At 34.9% G+C, this 13,822-nt stretch overlaps 1 protein-coding gene across 11 annotated transcripts in view; it reads right to left on the reverse strand.

Moving 5' to 3' along the window:
• The window catches only part of THOC2 (THO complex subunit 2), a 50,289-nt gene that overhangs the window by 33,314 nt on the left and 3,153 nt on the right, over positions 1-13,822 (reverse strand). For 10 of the 11 annotated variants that reach the window (XR_001331957.2, XR_015773912.1, XR_015773913.1 and 7 more), the window contains exons 2-9: positions 11,021-11,076; positions 9,760-9,851; positions 8,547-8,598; positions 6,365-6,435; positions 5,536-5,657; positions 4,640-4,773; positions 3,003-3,169; positions 2,180-2,272 (exon numbers count right to left, since the gene is read on the reverse strand). Coding sequence is in view for 8 of the 11 variants with exons in the window: in XM_005530007.3 (XP_005530064.1) it covers positions 2,180-2,272; positions 3,003-3,169; positions 4,640-4,773; positions 5,536-5,657; positions 6,365-6,435; positions 8,547-8,598; positions 9,760-9,851; positions 11,021-11,076 (787 nt within the window). In the remaining 3 variants the exon portion in view is untranslated. The remainder of the gene's footprint in view (positions 1-2,179; positions 2,273-3,002; positions 3,170-4,639; positions 4,774-5,535; positions 5,658-6,364; positions 6,436-8,546; positions 8,599-9,759; positions 9,852-11,020; positions 11,077-13,822) is intronic. The other variant, XM_088062890.1, reaches the window with a different exon arrangement.

The raw sequence follows: 13,822 nt of genomic DNA on the forward strand, positions 1-13,822 counted from the left end.
TTCCAATTTACCATTCTTCAATTTTACTGATTCATCTTTATGGCAAAAATTACACACATACTCCATAACATTAACACAACTCAGTGCCTCTAATCCAAGTGAATATTCAAAATACTGCTCATCTAAAGAGAAGAAAAATTTAATCACCAAGGAAAACTAGGTAACCTACTTAGCCACACACTTTGATTGCACCTTTATTTTAAAGAAATACCATTTAAAGCTTACCAAATTTTTTATTTATGAGCAAGGTAGGTTAAACATATGTAACATATGTTCTTTGGAAACTAACTTAGATAAAGTACCTAGTATGAAAAAGAAACTCAGCATAGTTTTGTACTTGTGAATAATCAGGGTGAGGAATATAAACCTACACTCAGAAATTAAAAGGTCAAGTTGTGAGGCAAATGAAAAGCTCTTTTTCTGACAAAGCCAAACTTCAACTCAGCTCCTGAAACCAAGATCACACTTTGCTGCAAGTAAGCAATCAAAACTTCTTGCAGTGTCATGACCTCTTTGATACACTCATCTTTCTTTCTAATATTTTAACAAGAGAATATTTTTATTGTTTTTTCTTTGCTCAAAGTGATCATTGAAAGAAGAAAGAATTACTCCATTTCACAGAAATCTGGGGAAGAACAAATCACACTCGGAAAGGCAGAAGGTTTAAGGAGCTGCATTTTTCTCATTTGAAAAATGAACTAAAAAAAAAGGAAAAAAAAGGAAAACTACTAAGCTTCAACAAGAAGTACCTAGTGTGAAATTTCAATGGGTAAACTGTATCTTTAGGATGCCATACTTTCTTTCTATATGGCTGTGTGTATACACACATTAATTGAGAACAGTTTTTACCAGCATCAAAGGGCAGGGAGGGCAGAGGTGGGGAGAACACTCTTAATATGAGCAATAATGCTGGCAGTGCTCTCATATGGGAGCAACACAATGAACATCCCTCCAGACTGAACACCTACATGCTAATTATTTGATAGAAACTTTCACAGCAAGTTAAATTAAGCCTGAACTGAAAAGAGATTAAAAAAATATACCATCCTAAACATGTGAAGACAGAGAGACTGGCAGATTCTGGAATGAGATTGAGAATCATCATCATGCAGGTGAACAGTGCAAATGTCTGCAGGGACCCTCAAGCTGTGAGACTGGCAGAAAACATAGCCATACCTGCACAAGTTTGCACTGAGATTACACAAGCCACTGTAAGCACAAGTCTGAGCATGTTTTGTAAGCTTACAAACATTATCTTAAAAACAAGCATTATCGTCACACATTCCTCACTCCACACCATTTATCTGAGACATACAGTCCTACTCTTGCTCCACCCCACATTTTCAGCCAAAATACTCCTGTGAACCCAGGGACAGTTATTGACAAGTTAATATTGATGAGATTGTGACTAAGGCTATGAAATGCCACACAAATGAATGGCAGGACTACCTTCCAAACCTTCCACAGATGTAACTAGAACTCTTTATTTCAGTGGAAGAGGTGACTCTTAAAATTTCTTAAGACTATCCATGGATATTCTGAAATTAAAAATTCTTGTATAATGTAAAATTAAGTTGATAACTACAACATTCTGTTAACCATTCATCAAACTGGAATGTTGGCTGGTTGATAAGCCTGTCAGACTGCAGAGAGTAAGTATCTGATTAGATCTGAACACATAAGTCCATTTCTTTCCTTCAACATAACAAATGGTCAGAATTCTGGTAAAGAATGAGAGGCCTATTCAGGACCATGCAAGTATTTAAATAAAATAACCCTACTATTTAACTAAAAGAATGGAGCTGACACTGTCCTACCACTTTTCTCAAAAACTGATCTTGTAAAGCAAAACTCAACAGGTCTAACTCTTAAGGGAAGATTACTTAGACATTTACCTCCAACTTCCTACTCTGCCAGAAGGTAAACAATCTGGAGGATGTTACTGATAATTCAAAAGAAGTTTATCGGCATTCATATTTCAATGTGTGCTTATTTGAATATGTCACATTAAAAAAGCACTGAAAACTTTAAGGGTCACTAAATATTGTACACCTACAATACACAGAATGTCTGTTACACAATGTCATGAAGCTGAAAATTTAGAAGGGTTAAGTATCTGATTTTCATTTTTTTAAATGTCCTTAGCTTTGGCATCTATCAGAGTAATACTGTCACTTACATGAACATAAAGATCTTCCAAATCTATGAGATTATGTTGCAAAAGGACAGCAGCAACTCTGTATAAGGAGGAAGGGGTCTCACCACTTGGATCCTAAAATGGACATTGGAAATTTAAGAAAAAAGCAAACAGACCATAGCAGAAGGTTATGAAACAGGAACCACTCAATTCCTGTTCAGATAAAACATATTAACCCACAAGTCTCCTTGTTACCATGTTATTTAACTGCTATTACTTCCAAGTCACTAGATTTAAATGCAATACACATTCTGTATCTTCAGAAACAAAAACTTTAGCTTTGCACCCTGTGGTTGTTGTATGCAATTCCTAACTACATTTTAAAAAAAACCTGTGACTATATTATCAAGTATCAACCATGACTCCCCTGCAAACATGCTCCTCACTCCTGGGGATAAGTCTCACTTATAATGTACAGTCTCTTTGTTCATGCCAGTCCTTACATAACTCTACAAGTTCAAGTGGAAGGTATCAAGATTTTTCAGCTCTTTTAAGAGAACATTAAGCATTCTCCTGTAAAATACAGTAAGAGACTCCCACTCAAATAATGAAATTATTGCTTTTAATACCAGAATTTTACAACTTAAAAACTAATTTCTATGTTTAAAAAACAAAAAAGTCATAAAAAACCACAAAACCAATACAAAAACCGAAAAAAAACCCCACCCAAAACCAAACAAAAACCCAAAAACCCCCAACCAACCAAAAAAAAGAAAAAAAAAAAACCTGCAGAAAATCTCTTATTACTGACTGCAGTTCAACCACCAACCACAAAACCCAAAAATTAAGAGTGGAAATACATTACCTGATAAAACTTGAATTTGAACCCAAGGATATGGCATAGAGTTTGAGGTTCACACATGTACATGTAAGACTCTATCAGTGGTACAAAGAAATCATCATACTCAGGCCTGCACTCATAGACTTCTAGGATGATATCCAAAACTCTGTTAGGATCAAGATTGAAACATCCTGGTGGAGAAGGACAGAGCAGAAAAGTTTAACATTGCTAATTTTCATCTCCCGTGATCATTTTGATTTGTTGAATACTGAACTACACAAAAATACTGAACAGGACTTCCAACCCAGGTTACAGAAAAAGTAGAAATTAACACCTTAAAGGGAGCATTTAATAGTTAAAAACCTGACCTCACCAACACCACAGGGTCAGCAAAAGACATGAGCTGCTGCTTCTCCCCTTATGATGCCACAGATATTCATTCAGTCATACAAATCAGCCAGCTAAGAATTATATTACACCCCAAAAGCTGTTATGGTTTGAGCTAGACCCTGATCCTCCTGGTGGTACTGTTCTATTAATTCAGCATTATTGCCAGCAGAAGAGGGAACAGTTCCTTTATTTGAAGGGGAGCAGAAGCAAAGATACAGATCAGGTAAGCTAATGCTGAAATCATACTTCTAATTTACTATATAAACTTTCCACCAAAACTCCAGGAAACATACTTGAGGCAGAAATATTACTTTTATCCAAAAAATATGCATCTAGACTATTTTCCTCATTGTGCCATGACACATTTTATCCAGGCACATCCACTATGCAGATATATAACTGCATGAGTCTTTCTTTACCAAAAGCCGCTTCCTTTACACCAGAACCTGCTCTAAGTTAGTACTTCAAAAGAATTGACATATTGTAGGAAGCCTATTTGCAATTCCTAAAATTCCAGAAAGAAAAATATTTTATCACAAAATGCTTCAAAATGGGTGTATTTTTTCACTGTAATAAGCAGAAAAACTATTCTATTCTCTTTATCTCTCCCAAAATAAGTATTATTGCTAGAGGAATTTGACACTCAGGCAAAACACTTTGAAATATTAAAAATTAGTTTTTTTATAAAATGGCAGCACAGCTTTTTACCCGTTACTGCACTGGCACCACATGAGACAGGCACTGGCACAAACATCAATATATTGTACAAAATTCTTTGTTCAAAAAGGAAGTGTAAACCAAGGGTAATTACAGGTATTTCCTGTTTTTAACATTTTCCACTTTGACTGAGATTCTCATCACGACTCAACTTAGAAATATGGAAAAATCACTAGAAGAACTAGATAAAGGAAGAACATTTACTACTTCTCATTTCTCTTCACAAGGAATCACTCATTCAATAGCTTCAAGAATAAAAGGATGTTCATGCACTGAATTAATACATTCAATAACAAGAAGCATTACTTTGTTATGCTCCAATCTGTCTGACAAGCACATCTTCAAAATATGTTAAAATCACAGCATGCATATCTGAGGCTACACAATAAATTCAGTATTTAAGTACACTTACACAATATTCCCTAAATTAATTTTTCCAGAAACAGGACCTTCAAGACACCCTAATTCTTCTATTCAAGATGATCTACCTTCTGTAGTCATAAGATCATATAGGAAAACCAATGCCCATAATATTCTTTCAGTAAATTCCTTACCTATTAAAGATTTGATATTTTCAAGGATTAAATCACTAGTGATATTTCCGGATAAGTCTTGACCCAGCTCTGCAATGAGCTTTGCATAACCTTCATTCTCCTCTCTTAGCAAATTAAACTTCTGTTGCTTGTAACTGCAAATGAAGAGAAATTAAATACTGTTGTGTAACATTCATCCAGTGAAGATTATTTATGCTCTTAGCAATTTGTTATACAAAAAGCTAATTCTGAACACATTTTTAAGAACTCATTATTTATCTGAGTTGTTTCAAAAACTATTAAATGCAGCATATGAATACCAGTAGGGTAGCAAGCACTCTCCAAACAAATCCAGCTCTTATTTCAAATGCAGATAATTAAAGATTAGACTTACACTAAACAGGAAAGTTTGTTCTACAAACTGCTCTGGAGAACTGCTCTGTGGCAGTCCATGCTTAAGAACCTACTCTTGTTTCAAGTGATGTTCTTTGACACTGAAACACTCAATGCCGAGACAGAAACCAAACATATACCAAAAAAAACCATAACCCACATTGACCAAACTAAAATAACTATGCTTGCCTAGTTATGAAAACAAAACCTATTCTTAACTGATGCAAGAACAATAATTAATTTTGTTATACTTAATAAATTCATATATCACCAATGAATATTAATTAATCTGTGTATATAGAATCCCTGCAGCAAAAGCCACAGCTAACACGAGAAAGATTTTGTACTTCTCAGGAATTTGAAAACTAAGGGCTAACGAAATTCTTTTGTCATTAGCAAGTTAAAGTGCAACAAAACATATTTCCCAAAGAAAACTGAGTACCTGGTAGAAAACATTGTTACCAGACTAATCATCATTGCCCCTCCCCACCCACTCCCCAAACAACCCCTGCCCCAAAACTTACAATAGTTTTGTCTTTATTTTAACAGATTTTTGATTGAACTGTTGAGACTGCTTGATGAGTCCCAATGACTCCAGCGTCTCTGGATCTAAACGCTCCTTTAGGACAGTGTCAGATACAAGATACTAAAAAACACCAAAAACACACACCAAATTTGTAAATTACAAAGACCTAGAAACCACACAATTATTAATTTATGTTACATGTGCATCCTGACAACAGAAAAATGTTTGCATTTTGCTTCAAACACAGGAGCATACAAAACTTACACTATTAACTGAAACTGGAATTTCAGACTGGTAGATTTTATATACAATTCAAATTTCTTCAAGAGCAAATTTCTTGAAGAAGCAAGTCCTAGAGTCTAATTCCTGGTTACCAAGTATACATTGCATAGCACCCAGGGACATTACTATCAGGAACTGCATATTTACAAAGCGTATTCTACATTTTTTAAAAAGTCTTATTTTCATATGCTGAACTTTCCTACAAATCAAGCTTATTCCATGCGTTTAGGAATGCTACTTCTAAACACAAGAGGAGGTTACATAAAGAAGTGCAACTCAAAGCATACTTCAGAAGCAAAATTTCTGGTGAACTCGCTGGTGGAAAAATTTAAGTTCTCAAAACTCATTAAAGAACTCAACAGGGAGCTGTACTATATTTTTCTATCACAACATTTTGGAGATAAATTTTTTAATTATTTGGGCATTTGGAAAACAATCATAGTCTTCTCTGGGGAAAAAAGAAAAACCAAGCTTCAACACTCTTATTTTTCTTGTCAAATTTTGACATGCAATTTTGCCAAAAAGACATCCTAAGTGTAACTTACCAAACAGGCCAATACCAGTTGTGTAAAATGATCCCTCTTATTTTTTTCTTCTAAACAACTTGTTTCAATATCTACAAAAGAAGATGGGGGTAAAAAAGCAATTTTTACTGAAGAAATTTTGAGAGTTTCTTCTTTTATAGCTATTCTGATAAATGCTAATGATAACACAAGGGAAAGAAACTCACTGATAACATGGCAGTTTCTTGCTACTTCCCACCCACTCATCCCCCATGGGGTTCACATAATATTTTGATGACAATTCTCACATCCACAAGTCTCACGAAAAGGTAAAACAGAAACCAGACGAATGCTGCAATAATTTTTCTTGCCATTCTCTTTGTTGCAATAATGATTATGGCAAGCATTGAAGATCAACAATAAGCACAAAACCAGAAATACAAACCACTGAAGAGAACTGCATGATCCTGGCCTTAAGGTAATGTTCTAATCTTTTTCCCTGTGGCTTCAGAGAACTACCATTTACTCTGTCTGCAGTCTTTTAGCAGCTATGGTTCTGTATTACCATTAATTTCTTCTGTATTGTCAACTACTGAAAGCAATTTGCTCCTATGGGAAGACAGACTATGGAACACTGGACAGGGATGAAAACCTGGTAAAGCAGTTTTAAAAAAGCACATCATTACAGGAAGTGAGGAGCTGTAAAAGGAGTAGAAAACTCTGTAAAAGAATGCAAGACAGACATTACAATAAACAAACAAAAAACCCACCACACAGTAAAATCAGACCCACAGAGATCAGCAACAAAAATGTGAGAAAGAAGACCCTAGAGAAACTGAAGACCAGTGATGTAGCAGGGTAGAAGTGAAGGCAATAGACCAGCCAGATCAGCCTGGACCTTCGCAGCCAAGACTCTCAGCCAAAGAACAAGCTGTAGTAAAAAATTTTTCCAGGATATGTGGATGAATGGACAAATCAAAATTCTCAGATATATTGAAACACAAACAATTGGGAAAAAAATCCTGATAGTAGCAAATATTGATTAGAGTAATAAAAGGGTTAGAGGAAACATGCAAGAAATTGTCAAACGTCCTTTTTCCAAAGTTTGAAACCTAGCTCCTTGGCCATACTATTCTCTGCTCCTAGTGAAAGCATGGCATTTGGCTACACACTAATTTAAAGGAAAGAGGGAAAAGATAAATAGAAAAAGGCAGACAGATACACTAGCTTCTGTTACAGAAGTGAATAAATATGAATGAATAACTAGTTTCAGTTATTCAAGTAGTTCAAGAAGTTGGTAATTCAAGCCTTCTACTGCAGATAAAAAAGGAAAAGGACATCAGTGTAATACTGCATTATGAAAACTAGTTACTACAAAATTATGATACAAGTACATAGAATGAAACAGTATGAATAAAATGAAGTCAAGTTATCATTCAGATGTATAAAACTAAGGCTGCACATGCAAACTTAATGAGGTGCCTCTCTTTACAGGCAACCACATCACAGAAGATGCATTGCTCCTTCAATACACAGAACACACAAGATACGTGTTATGAGCAGACCAACAAAAGAATTTTCTGAAATTTGTTGAAAAACACAGACATGGAGCAAGACAGAAACTGCAGGCACTGAAAGCTGGAAGACATGACAGCAACAGCTTTAGATCAATATTACAACTTAAAAATCCAGAAGTTATCACCAGGATAAGACATGCACATCTTTAAAGCCTGCTCAGCTGGCAGATAAGTGACTCAATGCCATTTGCCTTTAGATTTCTGGACAATTAGCATAAGCTCCATTTCACTAACAGTGACTGTACAGACAATAATGTTTACAGAACACATTCTGAGGAGAAAGTATCTACCTACCAGGAAGTCAACTTTTATTTAAAATATTTAAGAATGATAACAGCACTAAGTCACTGATTCCATTAGCTAACATCCAACATTCTTACAAGCTAGCTCCTTTAACTATTCTTGGCAGATCAACTTCCACTGCCTTTAATAGGCAAACTTCTGGAAACTATAACAGAACAAAGCAGAATGAAAAGACATTAACAAGTGAGGTACAGATACACTGAGGAAGAATCAACACATGTTTTGTAAAGAGAAATCATGCTTTACAGATCCAATGAATTTTCCTGAAGAAGTAAGCAAGCAGACACAAAACATTAATTTCTCCAAATCTATTGCAAGGCTGAAAGGAAGGGAACTCAACTTACCTAATATGCAGAATACATCAGCTAGGATAGAAGGCATGTCTTCTCGGAATTCCTAAGAAGAAACAACATCTCATTTAATGAACATAAAAATTCCAATATGCATTGCTTAGAAAATTTTTGCATTATATAAAACAATGTGTCATCATAAAGTTCAGATTAATTAGTAATGCACATTATTTATGTTACTAATAATTCATATTAATAATGAAGATGCTTAATTACTGACTAATCTCTAATATAAGTGCTGTACTAATTATTTATACATAGTGAAATCACATAACCTTGAAATATAATTAATTTTAATGTAATTAATGAAATATAATTAAGTGTATTTGTGACCAAGGACAAAACCCCCTGGTTAGTCCTTCCACCTCTATAGCCCATGGCTTTTTAGCCCTGAGTGAGGAGCAGGAGCCCAGAAAGTGACCTGCAGTTTCTCAGGCACCAAACAGATGATAATCCTCTACAAGACCCAACATTTCACACAACACTCCAACAGCAAGGTGCCCTACAGCCATGCCTTCCCTCAACACCAATGCTCAAGTTCAAAAAAACTAAAAAGGTTACACTAGAATATCACAACACATTTTTCCTTAACGTTCCATACACGTCAAAACAGCAACTTACCAAAAATAAGAAATCATTTCTTAAAGATTTTTTAATGTATTTTTCCTAGTTTGCTTTTTAAGGAACAGCAATATTTGGTAAGCTTGGAAGTTTAGAGGAAATTACTCTTTTCCCTATTTTCTCTACTTATTCGAAGTGTTTTAAGAAAAACCTTTTTCAAACAAAAAATAAGTCTAATGCATTATTTCAAGAACTTGGACATCCCAACAGTAAAATGGCAGGTACACTGTCACACTGTTAAAAACAGCAGGTGGCATCACAGATGTGCTGCATCAGGAAGTGACATTTATTTCTAGTATATATTAACAACTTATTTATTAACAACTTCAGTCTTCATGTGCCCTCAAAAAGTGACTTAATTTTTGATTTATGCTGAAACACCTATTCCTCACCATGAAAAGTAGAGGGAAAAAATGAAACCCTGCCAGTCTACATACGTATCAAGTATACACAAATGAAGAATTTGATAAGAATGACTGTTTAGACATGTCAAAGAAAAATCCCTTGAATATTCTCCTCCTTGGATTTTGTTTGGGCTTTTGTAAGAAAGATTTTAGTAAGTATGCAATTACAAATATATACTTACTATGACATCACCAAGAACATTAGAAGCTTGATCATGCTTTAAGTTTCCTCTAACAACGTGATAAGCAAGCTCATACAAAGCCTGCTGAATATCTGTTGAAAGACAAGAGATGACAGAAAACATATCAGCTAATCCTTTGTCTAACTGTAAAAGCAATGTTTACAGTAATGCTGCAGACTTCAGACAACAGACAAGTAAAGGGGATATGCTTCCCTTACCAATAAAGGGGATTACTTTGTTATTGCTGACAGATTAAAATTGATCATCAATATCTAGGATTTCACACAAGCATAAAGTGAGTGATGATCCACTTTCTCTGGACAGTTCATGGAATAACAGTAAAATGGGAAGAAAAATTACCATCCTGCATATAGTAACCTGAGTCTTGACAGTTGGCTTAACAAAGACACCTTTACCTTCTAATTCACATAAATATCATATTATACATACATAGAAAACATTACAGAACTTTCCTAGTCATGTCTCATAGATATGCTCTCAAAAACCATTTCTCTAGAAGAAAATAAAATTTAATTGGAAGAAAAAATGCTTGATGAGGATTATTTTTTATTTCATTTTTTAAAGGAAAGTCCCCTATAACTCAAGAATGCAATCTTACAAATGCTTGTAATAAGCTGAAGCACTGAACAGAGGTATTCCATTTGAGAAAAACCTTGCAATGTAAACATGGTGGTTGTAAAACCAGCTGTGAGAAACCTGTAAGGGTCTTAAACAATACACAAAAACGTTGTGTTTTTACTACATGAAAAGTAATGAAATGCTTTCACCCTGCACTTTTACCACATGGATTGCTCAATAAACTATATTCAATAACAAGTTATATAGATCTTAATGCCTTAAATCATGTAGCCAGTAATGTGGTGACTACAGACCACTGTGGGTAAATTAAAATAATTTATTATTTAAATAGATAGGATGATTTCACACTTTCATAAATTAGGGTTCATATGTTTAACTTTTAAAATAAAACCTAGCTGTATGTTGAGTTTGCAAAATGGAATTCCATTTTCTACAGCACAGATCAAATACTGGACGATGCTGCCACGACCCACAACAAAGAAAGCTCTGGATGTCTGAAAGCAATCCTTGTAGTGGATGTTAGTATTTGTAGTATTCAGCTTTAGCACACACTAATGGTCACCACACATGAATGTTCCAAGCATGCAAAGGTACCATAATAAACTGTTTCCAGGCTTGTTTTTTATGTAACTAAAAACAACAAATAAACCATGTGACTTACCTCTGAAACCCACATCATGGTTTTTGTTTTCACTGAGAGCACGACACAACTGCACACTAAAATAAAACAAATTTTTTTTTTTTTTTAAATCATTAGATATTAGCATATAAATGTTTTGGGGTTCTTTTTTGGTTGGTGCTCTGGCTAAGAGCTTTAGATTTGGGCAGTTTAAATGGATGATGACATTTTAATTTTTCCAAAGTAAACCTTTATTCAGAGAAGTTAGAACAGCAAAGAAACACAAGATTCCCAATAGATCTCATATTCATATAAATATTCTTCTTAATATTACGTCTCCTTGAGAAAAGTGAGAACACGAGGCAATGCAGAAGCATGGAAGTCCTAGCAATAATCTACTGTCATTATTCAATGAGAAAATGCTTCTCACAGAATTACTACGACAATAGTAGTTTTCAAACTACTAATTGTAAAAAACTTTTAAGATTAAATTATGTGCATGATTTCCTCATGCAATGTTTTCCCAAGAGTAAGACAGAATTTTTCTTTATTCTAGTCCCTAAAAAAATCCCATATAGGAAGCAAAAACCTGTCATGTTTGCATTGTCACTGATTGCTCCCAGGGTTCCCTCAACCAAACAGCCATATGCAAAAAGTACTCTAAGTACTGTGCAGATTGTTACATGAGCTAGAATAGTTCCCTGTGCTAGAAAATAAATGCTTAAAGGCTTCTTCACTACTCTGGTAGCTTAGAAATGGACATGCTTCCAAGATATAAGGATCTTCCCTCTTCTCTACCACTACTGTCACCCCAGCATGAGGTTTCAAAAGCAGTTTCATATTTAAAAGTGACAGTATTTAAAAAGGGCAGTGATTTATGGTAACAGACATCATATTTTAAGACCTTTTGTCACATTTGCACATTTTCAACCAAAAGTTCACATATTTTTCAAAGTATCTTTCATGTGCAGAAACTGAAGAGGGTATCAGAGCTATGTCTCATTCCTGCATAAGATGGCAAGACTACACTTTGCTGTGGGAGCCATTTTAAGATGTCTCAAGGCAGATATATACAATTATTGCAGAGACTTATCACAAAAAATAACAGTAAAAAATAGTTCTGTAGCAATCCATTATTCATTCTATTTGCATCCTATATAGATTACCACTTCTCTAGCAGGACTAAATGGCTGTTCCAGCAATCAAAGGATTATAATTAGCAAATGTAAGGTATACACACCCTTTAGATAACTGGAAACTAGAGAGTTTCACACATAACAATCAGCAGAAGCATAGAACCTCAGCAAAAAGCAAAGACATGGCTAAGATGTCCTAAACTCTATTGAAGAGAATGCAATATATTTGGAAATAACCAGAACAGACAGCAAAACAGGGGAATAGGTATATTATTTTTCATTAATAAGTAAGCTTTTTTTTTAGAATAGATTTTTTCCTCCAGCTGTCCCTAAAGAGTATATCAATTCAAAAAATATCAATTTTCTTTAATTTTAATTACTCCTTCATAAAGAAGGTACCCTAAAAGCACTCAATTCTAAGTTCTGTGTGCAAATAACAGTAACGTGAAACATCAGATTAAAAAAATTACCTGAGATACACACTTTGGCCCCTATGTCCTAAGATGGTATCCTCAACCAGGTTACAAGAGCAATAACCCTGTCTACTTGGACTGATGAGTTCTTTTAAGTATATCTTAATACAAAATCAAGAGTTTCAACCCCTTCCCATTCCCTTTCCAGCAATCCCCCAACATCACATTAAAGACACAAATCTGATCAATAGATAAAACTCTTAAGATGAATCTGCAAAACAACATGCTTAATATTTGCAATTAGAACCCCCCAGAATTATTAAATTTGAGGGAAAAAAAAGTACGCAAGAATATTTCTTTTTATGATTCTACTCTTTTCTAGAGACATTCTCTCAAAGGAAGACCACCTTTCCTGTAGGTGCTGCCAGGCAGTACAGCTGCAGTGATTTAAAGGCTTGCTGCTGCAGAAATGGGACACATTCACAAACACTTCCTCCCTTTTCAGCAGAACAGTTTTAGTCCTCCCATCAGTTACATCAGTGCAGCTAATAAACCTGGCAGAAAACTGGTCAAAACCCAAGTCTTCAGCCACCTCTGCAAGTTGAAGCACTTACCAGGAGGCCACAGAGGCACCCTGGTGACTGAAGACAAGGCAGAAACACTCCTTTCCAGTAACAACAAACAGAGATTAGTTCATCTAGTCTCAACTAACTGCATGAAATTAAAATCAAAACAGTTGCACCTTCACAAGACACAATCTGATAAGTGTTCACCTGACTTATTACTCCGATCTGGTAGCTCATTTCTGCAAGCTTAGGATGGAGAACTTCCCTGCTCTACTTAAACCTACATCTCTTCATCTTAATGTAGAACTGTGTAATGTGTACAGAATACAACTAAAAAATAGGATAACGTAGAAAGCAAAAATATTCTTAAAAAAACACACCAAAACACCTTTGAAAACCACAGTTTCAAAATTAAATTTATTTTGGACTATGATGGGATAGATTTGCTTAAAACACAAATTCTGAAGCCGTGTGAACAAGTCTGCATGGCAGAGGCAGCACCAGAAATGAGGCCTCCCAATTCATACACCATGTCCTATAACCTCCATTTCACTCCTACATGTGGATTAAAGCAGTAATTATCACAAAGTGCATGTACCTACTAGTTTTTATGTATATGCATAATTCAACTGATGCAGGTAGTTCTTTAGGTGAGATAAAGTACAATCAATTGCATTTTGCAGTCAGAATGGCACAACCAAACTCACTTTTGCTGATTCTCAACCCTTC

Source organism: Pseudopodoces humilis, chromosome 15, assembly GCF_049639895.1.
Source record: "Pseudopodoces humilis isolate 2021_Gansu_Grassland_sample_001 chromosome 15, ASM4963989v1, whole genome shotgun sequence".
In the NCBI taxonomy this organism is placed as follows: Eukaryota; Metazoa; Chordata; class Aves; order Passeriformes; family Paridae; genus Pseudopodoces; species Pseudopodoces humilis.